Source organism: Xiphophorus couchianus, chromosome 20 (genome assembly GCF_001444195.1).
Source record: "Xiphophorus couchianus chromosome 20, X_couchianus-1.0, whole genome shotgun sequence".
In the NCBI taxonomy this organism is placed as follows: Eukaryota; Metazoa; Chordata; class Actinopteri; order Cyprinodontiformes; family Poeciliidae; genus Xiphophorus; species Xiphophorus couchianus.
In genome coordinates this window covers 11,636,673-11,664,469 of record NC_040247.1, presented here as the reverse complement: position 1 = coordinate 11,664,469, position 27,797 = coordinate 11,636,673, and the positions used below count along the sequence as shown (strand labels likewise).

Here is a 27,797-nt window from a genome sequence, read left to right as displayed (position 1 = left end):
CTAAAATGACCATGATTTGCCACAGTATGGAGCTCCTTGTAAAAATCTGTTATATGGTTTAAAATCAGATTTTAAACCTTAAAATCAACTATACAAGAGGAGCTTGTCAATCATACAAAGACAGGTTGATCTAAACCTCACCAAGTACATCACTGGTAAAACACTGCAGGAGCCACATGTCCAGGTCTGTGATTGATTTAAAGTAGTGTTTTCATCAGACCAACATCAACAGAGTAAAGTATGGGGGTGGAAACATTATGATTTAAGCTGATTAGAAAATAATTGAATGTAAAATATTTTCTCTCAGAAAGCAAACTGAAGACGAGTCATATGTCTTTTTAAATAACACTGACCTAAAACACAACATCAATGCAACAAAATGAAAACTCCAGAATGAACAATAAACCAAGGTCTCTGGGTAACTTAGGCAGCTTTTAGAGTTCTGTTCTACATAAATAACTTTGGATAAAGATAGAGCTTTAAGCTGCCAAGCAATAGCGAGGTAACCAAAATAACTTTGGATTATTCTAACACAATTCCTTCAGAGGAGAGGACCAAAATTCTTATAAACCTAGAGAGCAACAACTAGAAACATTTTACAATAGTACTGCACAATGACGATATCATCAAGAAATATCAGCATGTCCAATATTCATACCGCAAAGTACATCTATATTCCAAGTGTTAGACGCTTGCATTTTACACTCTAATGTAAATAGTACTGAGCCAGTTTGGCAGAGTCTCACAGCAGCAGATCTTCATGCCAGACACAAAGGCATCGCTCAAAATGCTAAAGGTTACACAGTGATGAAAGAAGAGATGAGGAAAAAGATAAAAGAAGAATACAGGCATATTTCACACTGGATATCATCATTCCAATATAATATAGATTTCTCCACCAAGTATTAATAAATGTTTGGCTTTTGGAATAAAATAAAAATGTCATTCAATGACATGCAAACAGATGAAATATTAGTGAATGCTCACTTTCTTGAAACTAAGAAAGTCTGCAGGTGATCATATAATTATTCCTCCAATATATCTATGATGCACATATAAAAAGGGTTCCTACAAACAGAAAAAATGCTTAAACAAAATCCTTATCTTTTGATTTAGTCTGGAAAGATCAAATTTAGTTATTTGTTTTTGCTTTGTTTGAAGGTAATATTGAACCACAAACTAATTTCACAGCAGCTTGGCCTTTACCTTTCATTAAGGCGTGACAGTCTTCCTGACAGGACTAGGTTTCTTGATCAGTCTATTAGATTTAGTGAAGTAACTGACTTCATATGACATCACTTTATAGACCAATTCCCCTTCAATAAACTCTTTTTGACAGCTGGAAAAATGGAGGTGCTGAAAAACCCCTCCAACAAAGTAAGGAGGCACTTTTCAAAGGATCAAGATGTGTCTAATTTTTTTAGAGTGTAATTTCTCAGTGTTAGATTAGTCTATAACCCAATCTATTTTATGTGTATGTTTGGCTCCTGTGATGAGTGGCAAATTTACACGGGCCTACTGACTGAAAATTACAAAACCATTGTACATTTTTCAGAATAAATATTTGTCAAGTGTAGTGTATGTTCTGCCTGATACTATCTAGTAAAAGTTACTAACATACCAGATAACAACATGGGGTCCTTGTCTGCGGACTTCTTGACGTGATCGGATTCTCCAGTCAGCGATGACTCATCAATTTTTAAGTCATTGCCCTGGATCAACACTCCATCAGCAGGAAGCAGATCACCTGCAAAGCAAAAAATGTTTTAAAGTATTAAATATTGTTTGTATACAATGGAACTAGAGATGAAGTAATATTATTTTTGCTTTCTCTATATATCTATCTGCTATTAAGTCATTATTCAACTCAAGACTAAATCTGTAAATCTGTCAACGTGAAAAACACTTTATGGCTTTAATCCTGTTCTAGAAATGAGATAAACTCTATTTTAGTTTTTAAAACAAGAGGCAGCAGGTGGGAAAATTAGATAATTTTCAAACATATTTAAGGTGTTAAATGGCTAAAGCTGAGGACCATCTCACCGTATTTAATCTGTGCAATGTCCCCAACTACAATGTCGGCAACAGGCAGTTGTATGACCTGGCTTCCACGGACCACCTGAAACTTCTGCTCCTGCTCGATGCGGCTCTGCAGTCCACGGAACTGCTTCTCCTTCGACCAGTCGTTGAAGGCTGTCACCAGAACTACACACACTACGGACAAGAGGATGGCAGCACCCTCGATCCAGCCTGCATCTGCCTCACCCTCATCCTCCACTCCACCGGCTGCTGCACCGCATGCTGAAAAACAAAAAAGAAGCAAGACATAAATAACATATTCATCTTGGGCATTCATCAACAATCGGATTTGACCTGGTTGTTCAGATTGTTACTATAGCTGAAAGGGTTTATATTGATTATTTCTGTTACCTGTCAAAGTGTGCAAATCCTACATTTAAGAACTGTGCTACACAATAGGCAAGTATGGAATTAAAACAAACTCTGGCTTAAATAGCCCCATGAGAATCATCATCTCATTGCCTCATATGCCCTACTTCAAATGAGGCTCTGCATTCTACTGGCTGCACACTGGTAGACGAGGGGAATGAAACAAGGCCTATTCCCAGTACTCTTTGTGCTTGTTCATGTAATACTCAAGGAGCCATTGTTCTCTGGACCAAAAGAAACAAACAAAAAACAACAAAAAAATAAATCCCTTAAGACTCTGCTGGAATATATATTTTTTCTTTTCTTCAAACTAGATGAGTTCATTCTGTCTAGCTTGATCACTGCACTATAGTCAGCAGAACAGTGTGTGATCTTTATGCACAGTCCTGAATACAGTTATCAAAAGCTAGCATACTGTAGATCATAATGGACATTAGCGTTTCTGGTTAATGCTGCTCTATATGCCTTCAAATAAAATTAAACACTCAACATTAGCTTTTTTAAATATTTTGAACAGTTTAAAAAAATAGGTCAAAAGAAACACAAAGAAGCAAGAAACCATTTAGATGGAGACTAAGGATATGATTGTCCAGTGTCTTTTTGTGTTACCTTGTGATGGATTGGCAACCTGTTGGCATCAGTCCAATTTATGTAATTTGTTGATGGTTTGCTAGTTTATTGTGATGTTTTAGTTTGTTCAGCATCCTTTAGTTTTGAAAAAGAAAATGTTAATATAATTATTGTTACTAAAAAACTAATTGGTACAGATCTAGTTTTCTTTTAAGCGATTGAAAGTACCTGGTTAAGTCACAACATTTGTGTTCTATTCTACTAATATAACTATATGTAATACTTAGAAAGGTAGAAATATTAGAAATGTGATGTCTTCAGCAGTTCTCTGTGGAGCAGTGAACCAATACACAATCCAATATACTAAACCAAGATATTTACTTCAGTTTTCTTTTTTTAGGTATTTTATGGGATTTAAAAATGCTATTTTTCCATCTTTTACTTGATACTCACAATTACAAAGAAACTAAACAGCATCCTCTCAAAAATATTCAAATTACTTGAGATAATTTGAAAAAATGTGTACAAAACAAATACAGATGGAAAAACATTTGTAATAGAACATTTCCAGCAAAATATTCTGTAAATCAAGGTGTTTCCAAAGGGAGCAGGAAGAAGAAATGGCTTATCCAGTTCTGTCTTCATACAAGTTCTTAATCAAACTAGTGATTCAATAAACAGAAATGTTTGTCATGAACTTAAGACCTACCACAAAGGCTGAGGTAATAACATATCTTCTCTTTGGCATTTTCAGCTTCATCTAAGCTTGTAAATCCCTTAAAATGATGACTGAACCCCTGGGCAGGGAAATGAAGTCCATTACTGTGATAACGAAAGAGGCGATGACTGATGCAGCTGACTCAGCAACTCTTTACTGTCTGTCTTCATTTCCTGTTTCATGGCTCACAGAGCTGATGTATGGGTCCTGGGAGCTCAAGGTTATTTCTCCACTCAAAACTTCATTAACCTTTCTAACATGCATTTAATACAGTCATAATGTGCACAAATGCTCACACTTGTGGGCAGAAAAATTAGATGTGTGCTTGATGAGTCACTTGACCTCTTAAGGCAGGTGACAAACAAACTAGGACCTGCCTCGCCTGTTAAAAAGAGAGTTTACACAAATGTGGTTGAGACTGTATCAGTCATGATTACTGGTAGTGAGTCATCGGTTAAATTCCCTGCAACACTGAGAGCATCAGAACTAATGATGTGTGTTTCTCTAATTTTAAACCAACTGGGAGCAAGCCTCACAGGAGGAGATGCCACAGCAGCTGGGTAACTCACCATCTCCACCGGTCTGCCCGGGAGGGTGGTAGAAGGAGAGGCCCAGGGATATTAGAGCAGCGATCTCCAGGATGATGAGGGTGACATCCTGCAGTGCTTCCCATACCAGCTGTAGAAATGTTTTTGGCTTTTTTGGAGGTATCAGGTTTTTACCAAATAGTTCTCTTCTTTTGTCCAGGTCCGTTTGAACACCTGCAAGACCTGAAAAGGGAACACAATGGCTGTGAGCATAGGTGGGGACATTCATTTAATGAAAAAAGAAACATAATAAATATCTAAATGCTTAGCTGTAATTTAATTTCCTGACACTGTCGCTGGTAAACATGTTGATCCCAGACAAATGTACTCTCAATCATTTCTCTTGATTTTAATTTCCAGGCATTATTCTTTTGCACTCTTTTACCCCTTTCCAGCCCCTCCCCTGCCACAAACACACCAACTCTAATTACCAGATTGAGTCATGGTGGGCCACGGATTTCTGCATTCCTTATATAATTCAGCTCAAGCGATAAGGGCCTTTATGCTTTGACCTTATCCACCTCCTCATACACTGTGATCTATTGTGCATAAATATCTTTAGTACGTTAATGTGAAGCGCTTCATGCTGGCTTAAGGCACAATTTATGTTTAGAAAGCAGTTCAGGGATTTTCTTTTCATATGAGCTCAGCATTGACTTAAAAGTATAGTTTGGCAGGACCAGTGACTGGTTTTTACAGTTGAGAATTTATGGACAAGTTAATATAATCAAACACTGTTTTAATGAAAAATTGTATCTACCTTTAACATAATCTGGACAGTTATCAGTTATTTGGAGTAATTTTATAATAGTAATCTATTGGTGCACATAATTGACATTCTCATTCTGAATGTCCTTTGTTACTAGTTGAGCATGTCTTTAATTGGTTGCCATTAATCATAAAACCTTGAAGTGCAGTCTTTATATACAGTACAGTAATGGTTTCCATTTCTTTAACCTGTAAAGTCAACTGTGGTTGAATAAACTATAGTGCAAGAATTTGGTGATAGTTCTGAAAAAGGTTCCATGTGTTGGCTGTATGACTTTACTAAGCAGTTTGAGCAAAAGGAGTAGATTTGTGATGCAAATTTAACACTGGAAAAATAATCCAGAGGGTGAACATCTTTACCAACAAACTTTAACCAGTAATAACAGACTAACGAATGTCCACTGCAACAGCATTCAAGAAAGAACTCAACAGTAATCAACAGAGAAAATAAAGCTGGTTTTAGGCAAATACAAGACTGACTGCTGTGTCCTGTTTGATCAATAGTTTTTGCCTGGGAACTTTTCTCAAGATACAATCTTTCATATTGTTGAATAATGAACTCCGGCCTTAACTGAGGCAAATGAGTTCTACGCTCCTGGTATGGAGTGTAGAACTCACACTCCAAATGGAGAAAATGTGGAACATTTTCTCCATTTGTTCCACATTGGCTCAGATGTTATCATGTGATAGCATGATATCCACATTTTCTCCACAAATGGAGAAATGGAGAAAATGTAGAACATGTAGAATGTGGAACAATGTAGAACATTTTCTCCATTTGTGGATAAAGGCTCTAATTGATGGTTCACTAGAGTCCTTTAGATAAGGGCATAGCGTATTGCTTTTGAATTTTTTTCTATTCAAATGATTTCTTGAATATATGTCAATTGTAAAAAACAATTCACATCACTTCATGCCATTAGTTTGATGGATTTATAGTTTGAAAATGGTCTTTGCACTTGGGTTGTTTAGTTTGTTTAAAATAAATTCTGGCGCATTGTCCCGCTTGGTGTGGTCCATTTCTGTGTGTGAACACAATAATTGCACTAGAACCCACATCAAAACAATTTTGGTTCTAAAACTCTAAAGCCAATGCAATTGTTACATTGTTACATGGTGTACATTGTTTCACTCATATTTGGGCAGATGACTACATCTGTCAACTCCTACAAACACCTCATGAAAACATTGAAGTGTTCAAATTGTTCAGTAAGCAAATAAGACAGATGGGGTTTGAGCAGATGACTGAGCAGTGCTATGTTAACGTAACAACATAAATATGGCTAAACACAGTTTGTCCTGGCATAAAGGATATATTGGTTGAGACAAAATTACCAAATGATGACAGAAAGACCCACGACTCTGTTCAGTTAGTTATTAAAACACATAAGAAATAATCAGATATAAGAGCTATTTTATTTAACAATTGGACATTCTGGCCTTACAGAGTACAAGAAAAAATATTGAAGGACTTGAAGGTTAAAACATATTGTACAGTCTATCACTGCAAACTATATTTACATCACATTTTAAGAAATCTCTGAATATTATATTAAGTTGCAATACCAAGTTGGACTCTTATCTGCAGCTAACATAATTAATGTTGTTTTTCAGTGCTAAATCATTGTCTTGCTGCTGACTCCACACAAAAGCATGGCAAGTATTCACAGGAGCTCTCTCTCTCTCTTTCTCCCACACAACAATGCATGTTACGGCTGCCTTATGTCATGCATAGTGCGTCACAGGGTCTCCCAGGATTGGCCCGGGATTGCACCTGATAACATCGCTGCTGCTTGACAACATTCACATCTAAATGCATACGACAGGTGAGAAAATGACCGGTGCAGAAAATAACCGGTGCTTCAGTAAATCAAACGTGGAAAAGGATGTTGAAAGAGAACAGAAACATTAAAGAAAGAAATGTTAACATGGCTCACAGTAGACAGAAAGAAGGATATTTCATCCTATGTTGTGCTGGTTACAAATATATCAGTCAATAAATAGGATCATTAGCTATTCACTTGTAATTATTTTTATGAGACGACCTGGCATGCTCTTCCATTGAACTCCACAGAAGCCTTCTTTACATAACATGTAAACATCTCTGTGTGACTGCATGTGCGTGTATGGCCGGGTCTGTGAGTCGTGACTAGCTACTTGAGCTGTTTTGTGTGTAAGAGAGCTGCGCCAGCATGCCTGTGGTTGCTTACACTATCACATGATAACATCTGAGCTCTTATATTTGCCAATTACCATTGGTCAGATACACACACATAGTGCATGCATACACAGTGCATGCACAGAAACGCATAGATGACAGACAAGTAATATTTGTGAATATCCGTGCACAGGCACATATAATGATTACAGATATTAGGGTGCATTTTTTCAAAGCCCCTGCCATTTTTTAGTTCTGTCTAGAAGACATCAAATACAACTTCTAGATAGATTTCTTTCCTTTTCTGCCACATTCACAAACATTCACTCTTTAGTGGTAAAGAGTGATAGAAATATCAGTATTTAACTAAACCTTAATTGAAGGGTAACTTTGAATTAAAATACATATATACTGAAATACATAGTTGATGCTGTCGCTTTATAAAGCAATCTATGTTGTAATCATTCATCATATATTATGCTTCACTGTGTTGCAGTTTGGAGTTCCTTACCAATATTCAAACTACATACAACAAAGAAAAAAACATTTTTGCTCTAAAACAATAGCAATAAATAATAAAATACAAGTGCCATACTTGTGTAACTTTCTTCAATCAGCAATGCATTTCTCCATATTTGAGTACTGTACACTTGTAGGCTTGTGGATTTAAGCACATTTTAAGAAAATCAAATTCCACAAGCAATTGGATTTTGAATTCAGTTTTCTACTTTTCCTTTAATTACTACTGTGTGATGTTTGACTCTGAAATATTGTTCAGTAATGCTTAATTAAAAAAATTATGTTTTACTGATGTCCACTAAAACTGTTAGAATAAAGAAAATACAACTACAAATACAACTATAGATGCTTAAATGCTACTAACAGTAACTACAAAACACATACGTGGGGTGATTAAAATGCATGACTAATATGTAACATATAGTAGGACATAGTACCCTGTTACTTTTAGAACTGCCTTCATTCTGTCTGGTATAGATTTTAAACAAGATGTCTGAAACATGCCTCAAAGATTTACATCATAATATTGCATTTCTGAAATACTTTTTATTATTTATTTTTTTCAATAATTATTTTGTTCATTATTGACTTTTTGTTCCAGTGTTGCATAAAATATGGCCTAACATCATGTAACGGAGAAGAGCACACTTAAATCCTTTAAATAATTTTCTTACACAACACTTATTGGTCTTTATTCTCCCCCATTTTGGTAAGATTTCTGTCTAGCTACAAAATTGTTCTTGAAAACCCAGCAGAGTATTATCTAAATCTGCTTTGACAAAGGCAGCCTCCCTAGTATCCTATTTTCAGACAAAACTTTATGCCTTCATGCTTGCATGAGGCAAAATGGGATCTTTTTAATTCAGAGGGAATATGATGGCATATTTTAACAGTTGCCCTTTTTTGTCAGGGGCTAAAAATAGATCTCCATGGAAACACTACGCATCCCACTCAGAGAACAGAAATACCCACGACTCTGAACCTTGGAGAATGTGTGAATATGTAAGTAAGTGCCGGTTTTGTGTGTCCATTTTTGGTGAAAGGGAATGTGTGGGCACATGTGCACATGCAGAAAAACACAGAAAAGACTGAAGTGATGTGGTGATATTTCAATTTCCATCATCAGCACGATTATCAGGAAAAATATACAAAATATTTAATTCAGTAAATAAATAAAAAAATACAAATTAGGAACTGCTCATAAATATTTCTGAAATGTCTTGTTAACTCCAAAATACACCAAAAAAATTCTCACTTCCGTGTCTCAACTAATTCTGATCTTTCAGATTTGGGAATGGTCTTAGTTTTTTTTTTTATTGTTATTTTTTGGCCAAGTTTAGGGTCTGTTTGATTCTCTTGGTTAGATAAAAATGATCAGCTCAGGCACTCTACAACAAGCCATTACATTAGTCTTGATCTTATTATATTAATTTATTGAATTTTATCCTGGCTATTTGTGTTCTTGAGTCAGCTTATTCTTGTTTTATTTCTTCCTCTAGCCATATTTTTTTGTTGTTTTTACTTAATTTCCTGGTCACATTTATATTCCCTGCAAGAAAATGGCAGTCAAAATCTCTGTTCCTTGGATTAAAATTTTATTTCTGATTTGATTACTTCATGAATATTTGTTATAAAATTATCATTTTTCACTGTAACATCATTAAGGTTTATATTTACTCTTGCCTTGTCTGTCTAGCATTTTTAAATGTATTTTTTGTATTTCCTGTATTTTGAATTTCAGGCATCCCATTTAAAAAAGCTAGTTTAGATGCGCTAGGATATTTCAAGACATAATTCAAATTGCATGGTTGACTACTATATCAAGTATGGATCCAGCAGGCCAGACTGATGTAATAGAAACATGTGCTTGTATGACCTTCACCCACTTGGATTATTTGTGAGTCGGTGCATGGGTGTGTAGGCCTGGGTGGATGAGTGTATGTGTAAAAATAAGTGTTTGCTTTGTGTGGGTATATGTGAGCCAGTTTGTCACCTGGAGGTGCACAATAGTGAGAATGGTATAAAGCCTGCAAGACTCAGAACCCAAAAGCCACAAGTGACAGGTGAATCTGGCTCTAAAGGTAACAGCAGCCTCAGGCAGACAGACAAGGTATCAACCCAAGAGCAGCCACACCACTATCTCCCACTGTGCAGGTCAAACTTAGGACCCAGTACCTTCAGGGGCCCAGGACCTCTGGCTACAAGGCAGCACAGCACAAAGCAGGGAAAACCCCCCACAAAGAGCCCCCAGCACATTGGTCAGGTACCAGCCCACAACAGCAGCAGGACCCCAAAAGAGCCAGATCATGGAGGGTACCTGCTTGGTGCTCCACAATGCCCACAAGGTCCTTCGTCCTACACATCAATGTGTGGTGTTGTAGTTGGTGATTGTCTGAATATGTGATCACTAAAGTGCACACTGTAACTGTGTTTTCAGATGAATACTGATGCTTTAATCGAATAAACAGTGGAGGAAAATAGTCAAACTATTGACTGTGACAATGAAAAGTCTCGTCATGATAAGAAGTTTAACACAATAAACAATATGATAAATGCCCACCCCTACATAGTTCACAAGAAAAGAGACAATAGTTCCTTTACTGAAGGTGGAAAGAACAAGATCAAAGTTTTGTGTCTTGCCATAAGTTTTCGCAGTTTTCAAGAACTCCAGTGCAGAACTTTCGGGAAGTAATCCCACAATAAAATTTGTACTCGGGACCACACAGGAAAAAAGTTCTGTTTAGAATGTGTGTCAAGAAGAACCTGCAAGAACCCCCAAAAAAGGAATACTAGTAAAATGACAACCTTATCTTCTGGCAATGTATAAGAAAGAGAACAAATTTCTCTGTTTTTGAGGACTATGCATGGATATTTATGTAAAGAATTTTCTTGCCAATTTTTGCTTTATTTTAATGATTAAGGATAAACGTCAGCACAATCCTCCACTCTGTGGCAGAAGGTCATTTCTCTTTGGGACGAGTTGATGTCAGTTGTTGTAACCACACCAACTCATGCGGTATTTGACCGCTGGGCATTGAGTGGTCACAGTCACAGAGGCCAAAGATTCAAGCAAATATACCATATTGTATGGAAACAAACAAGTAGTTTCATGATGAGTCACTGAGTCACTTGGACACATGAACTCATATGAACACAACATACATGAATAAATCATTTCTCTGCCAGAGGGCAGTCCTTTTTGAACGTTAATGGAGAGCAAAGTGACAGTGTGGTTTGTGACACAGAGTCACATTATAAATGTACTGTGGGTGGTAACACTTAGGGTTTTGCTATAGAATTTTTAAAATATTTTTTTAAATAGAGGACAAACAGATGTGAAAGTGTAACTAACACCCCTTGGGAAACTAAACCCCGACCCCGGCAAATTAAGAAAAAAATTTCAGAAGAGAAGGCTTAGCCAAGAGACATAAACGAGAGTGGGGATGAGTGGATGAGCTGAGTGGGGCTATGATCAGGACAAAAGAAGTACTTTTGTCAACTTATCTACTTTGTTGCTATATTTATTGATTTTTCCAGATTCCTCTAGTGACTGGTTTTCAAAACAACTAGTGATAAATCTAGCAACTCTTTTTCTGTGTTGTTGGAAACTTTTATGGCGGCAACACTCTTCAGCTCAGCTGCAAGAGCTGGCTTTAGCCTCTCCTGCTTCCTCTGTACTACAGGCAGTCTGACACAGTCATCCGTTCAACACCATGCCTTCACCAATGGTCAGAAAATATCAAGATTTGCACAGAAACATAAAAATAGAACCCTAAATAATTTCTTTAGACAATGTTGATTTGGGGGTTAGTTTCACTATAAATATGCTCTGTTCTGAACCTTAAAAACTAAAATCACACATTCTGACAATCACCAACTGACCTATAAGACTTTTTACATGTGGAATAATAGACCAATTAACAGCTTCATTTGAACATTTGAACCAAATACTGAACCAACTAAATAAAACTTTCCTTCTTTGCTTTTTCTGCAAGAGAACACAAATAAGGACAGTCTTCATCTGTCTTCCAAAAACCAAATTAAATGTATGTTGCAATCCAGAAAATAATGTGAGTTTGTGCGTGTGTATTTGAGCCCGTGGGGGCAGCTGCACAAGTGGGTGAGCTTTGCTGTCAGGTACTGTGGTCCAAGAGCCTGACTCATGTGAGACATGGTAGAGTGGACTGAAAAGAAAAAATATATGGCCATCTCACTCTCTCTCTCACACACACACACACACACACACACACACACACACACAGATGTATTTCTACAAGATATACTTATTAACAGGTATAGGAGGATTGGGGGAAACCTATAGTGTGATAACTAACTGAAAATTAATATTTCACTCCATATTAATTTTAAAGTTATTAACTGATCAAAACTACATAGTTCTACAAATTATTTGTAAGACAGCAACATGTGTAATTAATTCACTCTACACTGTGTAAGTCTGGGAATTTGATTGCTGATAGAAATCATTTCCACTTCTTAGGAAACCCTTTCAAGTAAATCTCAAGAGCAGCACAGAGAAAGAAAAAACTGAAACAAACTGCGTATCACTCAGACAGCATGAAGATGTCAGTGCCTATGATCCTTTTAGAAATTCATTATACATCTGCTTTACTGGGGAAAATCTAAGGGCTTTGTTTAAGGTCAGAAGATGTTTAAATATTCATTGTTTAAAAGGATGTAAAAGATTTCTGCACTCTCTGATTTAAAACATGAAAGGTTTAATCTGATTTACCATCAATCGGGATTACCAAACTTAGTTCAGTCCATAAAATATCACAATAATAAGGACAATATGCTTACTTCAAATCCAAAGTTTACATAATTTTTTTTAGTATTTAATAGAATTGCTCTTAAACTGTATGACTCAGGGGAAATGTTTTAATAAGATTAAATTTTGTCTATGAAAATTTAATTTACAATTAGTCAGATGTTTCCCATCTAACAATATCACACATTGTTATTTAAACCATTTAAACAATAATGGGCGTACTTCCACAGGCTTCTCAGTTTGTTACCATTTTGGCCCATTTCTCCAGACAGAACAGGTGCGACTTATTCAGGTTAGCAGGTCTCCTTGCTCACACACACATTTTCATATCTGCCTGCAAAAATTATAGGACTGAAATCAGGGCTTGTGAAGGCCATTTAAATACACTGAACTTGTTGTCTTTAAGTCACTTTGTAATTTTGTGCTATGTTTAGGGTCACTGTCCTTTAGAAAGACCCATCTGTGCCAAGGATTAAACTTTATGGCTGATGTCTGAAGATGTTACTTTAATATTTCCATAATGTCCTTTCTTTATGATGGTATCTATTTTGTGCATTATGGTATTGTCAGGCTTGTAGGTGCCCCCTTTTTCCTCTATTCATCTATTACCAGGTTGACCCTTACATGTCACCACCAAAATGGATACAAGAAAGACACCCGTGTCCTTATGACACCCCGTTTTGTACCAAAATACCAAGATTTACAAAGGTGCATAAGGGTGTTCCTGATAACTTGTGTGATTTCTTTTAAATTTTCCATTATATAAGAAAGGAAGCAGTTTGAGAGATGTTGCTTCCAAATATCTCAGATTTTGTGAAGTAACCAATGAGAATCATGTAAGGGCATGACAACATCATTGCAGCTCCTCCTGATAGTTTAAAGGAAGTATAAAAAAAGAAAATCTTTGGGAACAAAAAGTCTGTTAATTGTTCAGGTATTTAGCAGAAATCATTTTGGTTACCTTTACTAACCTAAAATAAGTTCAGTTTATCCTGATTTCATGTCCATCACACAAAAAAGGTGATGTGTTTTTTATACAGTTTGTGTTTATTTGCAAGTATCAACTGTAAATGTTTTTACTCAAGCCTCTGTGATCAAAATACAAAGAGTAATAAAATCCTTCTTACTGCCTGCTTATTGACTTTAATAGTCATTTGTTTCATTTTTTCACCATCTGAGCTCCAAACACTGTTACTCTACCAGACTGACTGCCCTACATGTGGACAAAACTTTAATGAGACATCTGTTTACTGGCAGTCTGAGGGCACCAGAGGTGTGTTTGTGCGTGGTAAAGAAAAGAAAAAAGATAGTCAGGGTTTGTTTGGACACGACTGCTTGGTGATAAAGACAAAGTGTAATGGGGTCAGTAACATCATCCTGTAATTCCAGACTGGTCAACCATGTAGTCAGCATAGGCTATTCAAGGACTCCTTAGTTTTCATCCAGCCATTATCACTATCTTTCGTTCATTTATTCATCCATGTTATCCAGCTAAATTCTCAATCCGAGTAGAAAAAGTCTCCAGGCATTGAACCTGACCTGCCCTCTCCTAAGTGAACAGCAGATGCGCAGGGGGGCCCAATCTAATTTTTTGTCAGGGGGCCCAAGATTCCTGGCGGTGCCCCTGTCTGCACACAAATAAATTTCATACAAACACAGGCACATATCAGCAAGCCTTCCCCCAGGGAGTGAAAAGAGAGAGCATCCGAGGCCAAGAGGCTGAAAGGGAGAGTGACAGTGGTCTATCTGCGGTCTCCCATCTGGGTGTCAGTCTCTGGTTTCGCCCAGGGGCTCAGATAAGCACAACACAATAGGGACAGCTATTAAAATTCAAACTACCAGAGAGAGTAATGAAATAGTCATGACAGGTAAGGGAAATCAACACACTCTGAGATGCACACCTTATATGTGTGGCCAGTAGTGTAGCAGAAGTAGTAAAAGTAAAATGTTTCTGTTTGTCCTCAGAACAAGGAAAACAAAAGGAAATCTAAAAAAAGAAAATAAAGTAAAATGGATGACAACAATAATAATATATCCTTGGGTGATAATTAATAGACAATTGAAAATTGCAAATATTCTCACTACTATTGGCTCAGAACTATATTACATTCTCAGGGTAATACATTTTCCAAACTAAAAAAAAAGAAAGAAAAAAATCCTAATTTCACCAGACTCAGATTAGGCACATCTGCCTTTGGGTGTTTTTCACTTCTTTTCTCTGCAGCTCATCTAAGCTCAGTCAAGCTGGTTCGGCAACATTGGTACAGATTCATTTCGAGTCTTTCCAGGAATAATTGGATTGAAGTCTGAACTCTAGCTGGGCAATTCAGGGACATTCATAGACTGTCCTGAAACAACTCTGGTTACCGTCATGCTGAAGCACAAATTGTTTACATAGTCTCAGGTTCAGAGGACTCTGACGCAAGAATTCATCAAAACTTTCTCCATGTTAGGCTGCTTTCATCTTACCTCCTATGAAGACTAGCATCCCACTTTCTGTCATAAAATAAATGTCCACAGCATGATGCTGCCACCACCAAGCTTGAGAGTAGGTGATGAGCAGAGCATGCTTTTTTTAGACATGACACTTGGATTTCAAACCAAAGAGTTACATTTGGTTTCATCAGATCAGAGAATATGGGTTCTCTTGATCTGACAATCACTAAGGAGAGTTTTGATTCAACTCAAGCTGACTGCCATGTCTGTCTGAGTACAATCCATCCATCTGATGGATTGGGCAATAAATCCATTGCATATAAAAATTAAATTTTTGGAAAACCTTGCTTTTCTTTCACCTATGCACTCCTTGGGATTTTGTAGTTTAGCGTGATGTCAGCTTGCCCACGGCCAACCACATTGTTTTTAAAACATGTTTTACAGCTTGTATTTAGTTGGTCTTTGACTTCAGGCCAACTTTCAGGAGGGATAATTGACATAAGAACTGAACAACTTATTGAGGTTGTCTCAGTCGGTTTTCAAACAAACTCAGGTCTGTGTTCTGGAATCTCTGCCTTGACTCAAACCAACTAAAGGAAATTTAGGTTGTTACGTCAAAAAAAAAAAAAAAAAAAAGCTGACCAAGGGACTTTTGCAGTGAGAATAAATTTTTAAGTAGAACTTTGTTTTTTTCTTTCCAAATATTTTTGACTAATGGGCTTTGACTAACAGCAAACAAAACAGTTCTTCCTTCATAAACTGAACTGATATTTAATGCCAACAGACAGTATAAGAAATTATTATAAAGTAAAATGGCTTTTTATGAACTGCAAGTGTTAGAAAAGGAGTGATGCAGAAAATTACCCTTTTAAGACTGCCTGGATTTCCAAACTGTATTTAATTGAGAGAATAGATTATGACAAAAGTCAAAATTATGTGTTTTTGTACATCAGACAGGTTTTGATTTTTGCTCTTTGATTCTGTGCCTTTGGCTAAGTGTGGTTATCACTGTAGCAATAACCCTTTTCTCCCAGGAAAGAATGAAAATGCTTAGTTTTAGATGCCATTATGCCAATCGTCACGGCACAACACAAACAACACAAAGCATACTTGATTGTTCTTTTGACTGATTTTTTTTTTTTCCCAACAAACTCAAAGTAGTATTTGCTATGCTTAAGCAAATGAGCACCACATCTGGTGTAACAGTTTCTGTTTAAGAAATAGTGACGATTTGTTTAGGATAAAACTGTATCTTGGTTGTTCTGTACCACAAGTGGAAAAAAAATGTTTTGTTAAAAAAAACAGAGTAAGAAAAGAACAAAATATAGTCTTTACTCTCAAATCTGCAGATCCAGCTGAAACGTGAGCAATGCTACTAATTTCTAATTCCTTTGTTTTGCACAGTCTCAGATCAGATTGAGGATGGCAAAAAGTGGAATCTATCTAGGCAACAAGTAATTTCAACAATTTGTGTTATATTTAATAAATTCAGTAATAAACTGTGCAGCCACAAATACTATACAATCAGACTGTTGTAATTCAGAGACCAGGCACTATAAGTACAGGCTAGTGAAGTCTGGCTTTACCCCCGTCAATGATCTATGGGGCAGCTGACTTCACTGATGGCCGACATCGCAGTGTGACTGTTTATACTCATCTGTCCCTAAAAATATGTCCGTCTGCATATTCTGCCTTGATTTAGACCAGACATGATGCTTAATAGATATCTGTGGGTAATAAATGTCTTTGTCTAACACTATGCTTAATCACTGTCAGCTAAACTAGCCCCCAATGTAGCTCTCAAGAGACAATCATCAAACCCTTATATGGAAATCCAGATTTATTGCACATCATAACACATCTCAGAGGAAACATTCTGAAAGTCATTATTTCTTTTTAACTGGGTGTATTCAGCATTTGGGGAAAAATATTTGCCGCTGTTAAATAAGGCATGACAATATAGTCAACTGTCAGCAACAACTTTATTAATATATTCTTGCACCCACTGATTCCACTGACTAGACTTTAGACAACAAATGTAATTTGTAAATATACTTATCCTATTTGCTATAAGCTATGAAGTAACTTATTCACTATTAAAGTGATAATTTTTACTAAAGTGAAACCTTGCTGGAATCTGTTTTAAATTTTACTGAAATGTATCACAATGAATACACAACAAAATAAATATCAAATAAACTGCAAGCAATGTGATTCATATTTGAATCTATTTAATCTTCAGTAGGCTAAGTGTGACCTACCTAACAGATAAGGACAGATACGCAGTTGCAAGTGATTCTCTGCTTCATTCAACTTTTTCCATTATCAGACCATTGAAAAATTAAGTTAATTTGTTCAAACTGGATTAGAAGTTTTTTTTAGTCACATCTGGGAAATGAGCAAAAGGAATATTTACAAAAGAAAGTCTTAAATACTTTATTTTAATCCAGTGTTTATGTATGAATTCATACCTAAACCCTTTGGCACGGGCCTTTCAGTTATCATTAAATGAAACCAACTTTATGCAGAAAGTTGCATATAAAAAGTGCAGAACCCACAGTCTTCTGGCTGTCTTTTTAAAGTGGCACCAAAACAAAGCAGAGTTCAAGGGCTCCTAGTCGTCAGTGAAGTCCGCATCGGAGAACATCATCGCTTCTCCGATGACTACATAGAGGATGGAGAAAAAAAGATGGAGTGAGCGAAGGTTTCATGTCAATAATCTTTAACAGAGAATGAAAGAGCTGAACTTCATTCCTCACTTGAAATGACAAGTTGAATGTCAACATCACTGGCTCCAAGGAAATAAAAGTGAAGGGCCAATCCAGCTGGCCCTACCACATTTAGTCACCAAATACAATTTGAGTTTTTTTGCAGACGTTATAGCCGACATATGAATATAGTCTGTCAAAAACACAAGTATGTGTTTATTAATTTATCGAGAACTAGCTCCCAGCTAGGTGTGTCGTGCATTTTAACTTCATGCTGTGCAAGTACAACCTCTACACATCAAAGTGTTTATCAAAATTATTTAAGATTTTTTTAAACCAACTGACAACACAATATTGTGTACTAACAATTAAGCTATTTTATTGGTATGTAATAAATGTATTAACTGATCAAATATTTCTAAAACTCATCCATATTTGCAATGAGCATTGTTTAATATGATGAAACATATTAAATAAAACATTTCAGAAAACCTTGACTTATTTGTTCCATGTAATTAAAAAAATCCCATAAAAACCAAAATATTTGTTTCTCTTGACTTAAGCTAGAGCTTGGGCTTTCACACATTAATTTTTATAATTACAGAAATAAAGCTTAAATTAACAGTGAGTAGTGCTCACCTACACACTGATGGTAATTGCAATTTAATTCCCACCATAAAATACTACTGGATGATGGGAATAAGAGTATGTTGAACACTACTTTTGCAAGTAAATTTCACATATCCTAACTGTGATTCTATTTTACACAGTAATCATGTCAAAATTACATGTAATTGAATAAAAAATTACTTTAAAACTAGTTGTTATAATTTACTTCTGAATTAACATAGGCAAAACACTCGGACAAAATGTATTTAATTTCTTTGCTGTGTATTTATAAATTGTCTGCTGTGCTTGTGAAATGTTTGGAAAACTGAGCAAATTAATTGTTCTTGTTCTTTAAAATCTACATTTTATTTAGGGATATCATGATAAACTCAAAATTGTGATATTGCCACATAATGTTTGGAGTTTTGGAAGACATTGAAATTCAGTTCGACTTTAAAGGGTCTTTAAGACATCTCATCTCATTTCTTACATTGATACATTTTGTATTGCAGTGTTGACTGCTGTGCCAAAATACTACAAATCTCCCTCAAGGTCATTGCTTTTACACTGCAGAGATCACCTGTGTGATGTATTTATATGTGTAGGCACACTCTGTGCCGACTGTGGTTTGGCTCAGAGGAAAATGGCTGTGTATCATTTATAATTGTCCTCTGAGAGCCATTTCTTTCTTCTTTTCTCACTGCATCCTATTTCACTCTACAGGGTTTTTTCGACTTCCTCCAGCCCCTTTACAGAGTCACAAGGGGAAAGAAGGAAAGGGAAGGGCAGACACCAGAGAGGAGAGAAGAGGAAAGGAGAAGCAGAGGAGTTGAAGAGCGGGAGAAATTGTCCTTATTAAGGAGACTGCAGTTCCATGTGAGAGATCCCTTGTGGGACAGAGATTAAATAGACTGCGTCAGAGGGGAACATGCGTGAGGTGCCACAACTGGAGGACGCGATTAGTATGATCATTGGGAAAGGATAGATGAGGATGGATGAGAGGGGATAAAAAGAGGTAAAGACAGAAAGGTGGGATAAAAATGGATAAGAATGGACAAGGACAAAAAACAGAATATAATAAAGAATAGCTAAATGTGTGTGAAACATTGACAGGAAGGAGGAGTGTGAAGATAAAAAGGAAGGACAGAAGGTGGCAAAGGAAAGGGACAAATAGTTTTCTGAGCTGTGTACATAATTCAGATGCAAAACATGAAGTAAAAAAAACACCATTCAACCACTGTGTAGTGAAGTCTGTGTCATCACAGCAACACGGCACTAGCACGATAATACAAAAGGAAACAATAACAGAAAGCATGTCCAATCTTCTGAATTATTAAACATCCTTTGATCCAACTCTGCAAGAAAACCCTTTTTTATTCTTTGATATCCAATTTATTTGTAAATGCTCAAACTGACCTGCACATGCTTCTAGTCTATGGGAATGACATTGGAAAAATACAACCAATTGAAAACAAGTGTAAAACCCCAATCACTGTCTTTTGTGTAACACTTCAGACTTAGCATCTTTATCAAGAACGTGACCAAAATAATACAACATTTTAATCCCATAGCAAAAATGAAGCCAGGGAAAATAAAGTTTTATAAAGATAAAAACAACACGACCACATGGCGTAGGAATCAGTCGCACAGAAAGCTATGAAGCATTTGTAAATCAGACATTGATTGATACATTCTGAACTAACATATACCTGACCTTGTTAAAATAAGTTGATGAGGCCAACATCTCTCACTTCACCAACAACTGAAACTAAATCTTACTTAGAAATCAGCCATTTCTCTAATACATTTAAAAAGCCAATTTAACCCTCTGATGCATAAGTGGGTCCTTTTTGACCCGGTAAGGTCATCTTTTTGCTATATCTTTGTAATGAAAAATGTTCATCACTTCATATTCCAGGTATTCCTCAAAAATATGTTTCTGATATCATGCAATTAAAATTTTTTATTTACCTTTTATACATTTTAAGACATATCATGTTTTATATTACTACCCCATTCTTCCGTGAGTGGGTCCAAAATGACCCACATTCATTTCCTATGGAATTTAATGGGAATCTTTGTTTCTTACCAACTGTGACTGTCAGGAAAAAAAAAATTTCTGAACCATACACACTGAGTCCTAAGTGTTACCCCTGAATAATAATAATATTTTACACAGCAAGAACTTTTACAAATAATTATTTAATTTTTTTGCCTCACAAATGACTATGTGTGTGTCAATCATGAGTACTGCGACAGCATTATTGTCACGAATAAACATATTAGCCTTCTTCAAAGTTAGCCAACACTAGTTATCTAACCAACTAACTATCATTACTGCCTATACTTTATTGTGCATGTGTATTATTTGTGTGTGTGTGTTTCTGTGTGTGTCTGACACCCTGGATAAGAAAACCAAGAGCGAGAGAGTGTGTTGAATGATATGCAAAACCTGATGATCCTTTCTTTTATCATCTCAATAAATAAATAAAAAAATCATAGCTATATAAATAAATGCATAAATAAATGAGCTGGAAAAGGGTAGAGTGCCTTCTCCAGGTCAGGGAGAATGTCCTGCCCCAATTGGAGGAGTTCAAGTATCTCTGGATCTTGTTCACCAATGAGAGAAAAATGGAGCGGGAGATCTACAGGCGGATTGGTGCAGCGTCTGCAGTGAACCGGTCTGTCGTGGTGAAGAGAGAGCGAAGTTAAAAAGCGAAGCTCTTGATTAACCAGTTGATCTAAGTTCTTACCCTCATCTATGGTCATGAGCTTTGAGTCATGTCCGAAAGAACAAGGTCACGGATACAAGTGGCCGAAATTAGTTTTCCCCGTAGGGTGTCTGGGCTCTCCCTTAGAGATAGGGTGAGAAGCTCAGATATCCAGGAGGGACTCAGAGTAAAGCCACTGCTCCTTCATGTCGAGAGGAGTCAGTTGAGGTGGCTCGGGCAACCGGTTTGGATGCCTCCCTGGTGAGGTGTTCCGGGCATGACCCACCGAGAGGAGGCCCCAGGGAAGACCCAGAGACTATGTTTCTCAGCTGGCCTGGGAACGCCTTTGGATTCCCAAGGAGGAGCTGGAACAAGTGGCTGGGGAGAGAGAAGTCTGGGCCTCCTTACTTAGGCTGCTATCCCCATTACCTGACCCCGGATAAACAGAAGAAGATGGATGGATAAATAAATGCACACACATACACACCCCCACATTCGTGACACATATAGCATAATAGAATACAGACAGTAGGGTTAGCTAGCTTCGTTAGCTAGCTAGTTTCAAGAAACAGGCTCTTTTGCACCCCCACCCCCATACACACACCCACACACACATAATGGATGTTGACATTGTCCATTATTGACATTTCATCATTGCTGTTGTAACATTGCTGTTGTCATTTTGTTTTAAAAATGGTCTGCAAATTGTCACAAATGTTCATCAAATTGTTCTAAAAACGTATAAAAAAGTGAAAAATTAAAATATTTCAAACATGAAATAATTCTTGTGTGAAATAAAACACAGTAGAAAGTATTATACAAAACATTATTTTGAATCAAAATGACAAAAGTAGCGTAAAAACACATTGATTGTAACCCGGGTCAAAAAAGATCCACTCACGGAAGACTGTATAGTCAGTCAGTCACACATCAGAGGGTTAAATGTTTGTCTTTCTCTGGCCTCGTTTAGCAAAACCATGCATCAGAAAATTTAGTTATGGTGACGTACAAAAACTCTGTGGCACGTATCACAAGTTAGAGTTACCTAACCTCAAATTTAAAAAAAAGAGTCTTGATGGTCACAGATCCTTTGCAAAAAATTATGTTATGAACTTTGTAATTAGCTTTGCCCTCTGAGTTATAGAGACCTTTGCTCAATGGTGCTCAGTTTACAGTGGAGTTTTAGATAAACCATTTTAATTTGGCCTCCAGATGGAATCATTAAATATTGCTCCTCATGCTTGTTTTAATATGTTTTTCCTCAAGCTTTACAGAGGATCCTATTCAAGTCATTTTTGCTTTGATGCAAAGGATGACTTTTTATGATCACCAAATGCCACACTTATCCCAAGTTTTGTTTTTGTTTTTGCTCTTCTTGAAATTAGGTCATAAATCCCTATTATAAAAATCAAGTTTTGACATCTGTTGATAAAATCCAATTCATCCATGTCAATGTCTCAAAGCATCAGAAAAAAAAATGTGTACAAAAATAATTATGCAGAATCATAATTCATGTTCCATGTCAATTACATAAAAGTCCGATAAAATGCAACACGACTTAGACTGTAAACTCTTTGAAAACTATTGGATATCTATACAAATTAGCAGGACACATGGAATTGGCACAAACGGCATTTGTTGGTTTTTTTGTTGGAAAAAAAAAATGAATAAGGACATTCAAACTCTCATGAAAAAGTCGGATTTAGGTCAGATATGGACGAAAAACAAAATATTTGAGTTGTATTTGCCTGTTGTGAATGTAGCCTAGGAATCCTAACATCTCTAAATGGGGCCTGTGCCATCCATGTGTCACAAAATACCCCCAGTAGCAACTTTAAAATTCTGTCATTACATTCTGAAGTCTGTTGTGAATCTCTCTACATCATCTAAGCACTCTGCATGCTTATTTAACAACTATATAACATAATACTAAAACAGACATAAATGGTACAGTTAAGTGTACCATTTAACTGGTTTTATTTGAGGGTGTGTGCACAAAATTGGTCAGAGTGGTTTATTCATATTAGCTTATAAAATACCATAGCAAAAATCAGCAGAAAATATAATAATGCTCTAGATTTAAACATAATCATATGGTCCAGTATGGAGAAGGAACTCAATATCCAGGGAACCTAAAAACCCTGGGTAAAAGCATCTCTGGTGAGTTAAATTAAGTGTTGCCAAACAAGATTTCTGAAGCGTTATTGCAGGAATCATAAAAAGTCTGTTTTTTTAAAAAAGAGGTATTGAGTATTATGCTAGTCACACCACGTTTATTTGCATCGCACATTTCAGCAGCAAGGCAATTCAAAGTACTTTATATCATAAAGCATTAAATAGTCACTATGTAAAACAAGAAAATAGTACATTTTTGTCAAATGCCATTATCAAAATCAAACAAATACATATCAAATACGCTGATAAATGTTCAACTTCCTACTAATCAAAGGCAATTCTAATGCCTCAATTTATTAAAGGAACTCAGTGTTTCAGCTGTTTTGTAGTTTTCTGGAAGTTTGTTACAGATTTGTGTTGGATAAAAGCTGAATGCCGTTTCTCCATGTTTGGTTCTGGCTCCAGGAACGTAAAGCAGACTAGAAACAGAAGACCACAGTGGTTTGGAAGGTAGACACAACAACAACAGGGGTTTAATGTATCCATTCAGTGATTTATAAACTAACAGAAGTGTTCTAGGGATCAATGATTACTGTCATTACTAACACACAATGCAGGGCATTAGCAATTCCCTTCTTATCACTTGCTAGATAAATGACAAAGGAATACTTCAGATTCAATCTAAATTTAGTGCAGTCTTTATTTCACTAAACACAGATTAACATCAGTCAGCAGTCAAGGTCACATGAAAACAATGTGCTACTTTTTCAGCTCGATGTGCTACTTTCCCAGCATTTCTTCACATTGCAACTAACTCTGTGAAAGATGTGAGAGTAGAAGGGAGACATGATGAAGGTTATTGATGTAGAGCAGGTCTATTTAGGCTACACTGCACACTGGCCCATTGGGATACCAGCGACCGACCAGCTCACGGAAATAGAAATGGGAGCGAAGGAGAAAAGAAAAGGAAAGAGACGTAAGGTGTTGCAAGTTTAGAGTTATGGGAGGTAGAAGCATATAAAGGGCAAGTCAAAAGGTTGATGGGGAGAAGGCCTGGGGGAACCAAAGGGAGAGGTTGGGAAGTACAAAGGATTTAGGTAAGTAGATATGAATACTAAAATATTCTAATGAAGAGAAAAATTTGTTGCTTTTCTAAACCAGACATACTGTGACTTATTTTTCACTTCTCTAACCAGTAAACACTGTCCATGGTAGAACATTGACACAACTCATCAGATCAAATGGTTCATGGCCTTAGTCTGTGTATTACATACATATGTGACAGACCAGGTTTTAGTTAATTTAAAAGCCAGTGCTGGTTGGCCTGTCTAAAATCTGACATGATCAATTGTGACTGTTAGCACTGATAAATTCCTGTTTGGAGTGAAAACAATAGATTTGTCAAATCATTTTCTGTCAAATCCAGAAAAGAAAATCTAGGTTGTAATCTGACACCAAAACATATTGCGACCAGGGGACAGTGGTAGATTATATTTCACATATCTTCAGTATGTGAAATGGATAAACTCATTTATCCATTCCAATAATTCACAAGTTCTTAATAAGCAACTAAATCCCAAAAAAGTAAAACTTTATATGTCCCTAAGAAAAATTAGTTGTCAGATATTTTGTTAAAGAATTTTGTCATTTTGACAGATTACATCACAAAAGTTAAAATAGCATATTGAAATAAACAACACCATCAGTACCCACGCAGGGAGTACTTGTGTTCAGAATGGCTATTGTTCAGACAAGCCTTTAAATGCCTGTTCAGTACTTCAGTAACTACTATGCTTTAGCCACTGCATTGTGAGGAGGAACCTATTTCAACCACAACAAAATGTCACAGAAGCTCAGTGTCCAAATCGGCTGCCATTATTATGGGACTGACTGGCTGAAAGATGCAAAAGGACAGTGGAAGACAAGCCTTCTGAAGCAGAGAAAAGGAAATGGATAAATATGGCAAAATCTACAGTAAGATAATGTAAGCACAGCAATGTAAATATTAATCTCTGCTTTGGATGAGCAGTGTACATGGATGAGCAGTGTACAAAAATATTCACATCCCTTAAACTTGTTTGAAATTTGTCACAATAAAACAACAAACTTCAGTATATTTTATTTCTTCAAACCAGGGATTGGAATTGACAACTACAAAATTCCCACATAATCTATGCCAAACAACTGCTTCTCCATGGGCAAGTCTCACTCTAACTGGTTAATGTCTGGTTCGGTTCTACCCCAGTTTGCAGCATCTCCGTTATGGTCTGTTCCTCATGATCATGGACGTAAATATGGGCGGTAATGTGGGTGGGCCATGAGCAGGAGTTGTGGTTAGCTCTCCTATGATGTTAGCAACGACACTCAGCAATAGAGAACCTTGAGGTTGTGGTTTTAATCGATTCAAATAGACCCAGATATTTCAATTTGTCTTCTGAAAATCCCTTGCTGGCCCAAACATAATTAAACACTTCAAATTAGCTGATTGTTTTGCCATTTGTAAAAATAACTATATTGTAGAATTTTATTTTTTAAACATATGCCTTAAAACCTTTTTAATTTAGGTAATGCAGTCAAAAGTTGTAAACCAATATCCATGCATTAACTTTATTTCAAAGAAAATTTAAAACAAAGAAAAAAATGCACATCATGTCAAACTAATATTATGTAGTTACGGATTTTTATACCGGGCAGCACAAAGCCATTGTTCCAACAGAACGTTGACCAGAGCTGCACCGTTTCTCACTTCTTCATTGCGTGCCTGTTCTTCAGAGAACTATGCTGCTTGCAAGCCTGCAAATTCCCTGCCATTCCGCTCCAAAAGTCGACACGTGTTCCTGGTGCTGCTCATTATTAAACTCACAATTACGTTCCTCGACACTGTGTCTCTCTCTGACATTATGTCTGCATTTGTTGATTGCAGTGACGTAAATCACAGGAAAACATTTCAACCACCACAGTGTTCACAATTAGAACCTCTGTTTTAAGACTTTAAGATTATTTCACTTACAAAGTCTTGTTATAAGTGAAATAATATGCCCATAGAACTTTTATTTTTCTCCTCTAGGAACTAGACCAGAAATACTTTTGTGTTTTTGCAGTGTAAGAAGGGTTATATAAAATATTGAAAGATAATAGGTTAAGGTACAGATCTTAATTTGTTGCATATCTTGTGATTGGAATAAAACAGTTTTTATCCAGATGGGGAAAAAAAAAACATCTGGAAGTGTTTGATCCAAACCTTATTCTGTTCACAAAACAGAGCAAGGTTCCCAAACAGAACGAAAATTACAAAGCTATACATAAAAGTATTTGACACAAACTTATAAAATTATTTGGTGAGTTATGTGACAAAGGTGTTTTTGTCTTGTATGCAGTATTTTGTTTGTTTGAAGAAAAGATTTTTGCATAATCACATATTCCTTCTATTCCTTTTTGGCAAAGATCTTGATGAGTATGTTCTTAGTCTCTACCACAACATCAAATAGTATTGATGACTTAAGTGCTTTTTCTTCATCCTGGTTCAGCAAAAATAAAAGTGCTTTAATATCTATTATAAATTTAATGTGCCCTACCCAAATCTGCCCTTCCAATGTATTACTGCGTTAAACATTCGCTGGTGAAATAGTTGTACTGCTGGTACCAAGCAGTTCACTCTTATCAAAGCATCAGGTCACATTCACAACACGTTCTAGGAAACTAAAATCTAAGTCGGCAGCTTAGCTTCCAACCTAAGACAGAATCATGTCATTAACCTGTTGGCTGTCCGACAGCACAGCCAAGACATCACCTCACCATTACCTACAAGGTGACATGTGCGTAACCACATCCTGCCTGCAGGTATAGGGTACAAGGAAGGGGAATACTAAGAAGCGCAAAGAAACACAGCCAGAGAAACCATTGTCCATTCCACATTTTCCCTGAATTGTGGTTCTTGAATGTCTGTTTTTTTCATAACAGTCAAGCATAAAATGTACAAGAGATATTTAAGTATTCTCTTCAGCAGCTCGAGATACATTTAACCTCTTGTTGTGACAAAGATATGGTAGGTTTACCATTTTTGTCAGTTCAGATGCTTTATGTTTTCATGCCTCATAGTATAATAAATTAACCTCAGTGAGTTCATTTTATATAGGATCAACTGCAGAATCCTGAGACACAAATTACAAATACATGATGACAGCAAGCATGATCATGATCAGATTTCAGGTCATAGCATATGTTCTGCAGAGTAAGTATAAAGCGGTATAGAGGACAGTTTTGAATTGGAAATCAGTTTTCAGACAAAAATCAAACATGGCACAGATGCATCCCATCTTGATAATGTATGATCTCAGAAAGAGACATTAAGAAGTTACCACAGAAGAGAAAGTCTGTGTGTCCATTAAATACATCACAGACTATGAATGGAGAAGTTCTGCCATTTCCGTCATGGTCTTCTTTGCTTCTTTTGCTCATTCAATGGGGGGTCTTATACTGCTCGTACATGTGCCCACATGTTCAACTTTTGTCACTGTTTGCGTTTCGTGTGCTGTGTTCACCCAGAGTGGCAGAAAACGTTCGCTTGTTGCTGTTGCTTGTCTCTTCCCTTGTGTCGAGATCAACAGGAAGCTTCCTGAAGACTGACTAAAATTTGTTGTCTTTGTTTTGGTCTACGCACAACA

At 36.5% G+C, this 27,797-nt stretch overlaps 1 protein-coding gene across 14 annotated transcripts in view; it reads right to left on the bottom strand.

Annotated features, from left to right (window-relative positions):
* Positions 1 to 27,797, bottom strand: part of atp2b2 (ATPase plasma membrane Ca2+ transporting 2) — a 140,333-nt gene that overhangs the window by 45,435 nt on the left and 67,101 nt on the right. For all 14 annotated transcript variants that reach the window (XM_028002213.1, XM_028002217.1, XM_028002215.1 and 11 more), the window contains 3 exons: positions 4,306 to 4,506; positions 2,044 to 2,301; positions 1,622 to 1,747 (listed from right to left, as the gene is read on the bottom strand). In XM_028002213.1, the coding sequence (XP_027858014.1) occupies positions 1,622 to 1,747; positions 2,044 to 2,301; positions 4,306 to 4,506 (585 nt within the window). The remainder of the gene's footprint in view (positions 1 to 1,621; positions 1,748 to 2,043; positions 2,302 to 4,305; positions 4,507 to 27,797) is intronic.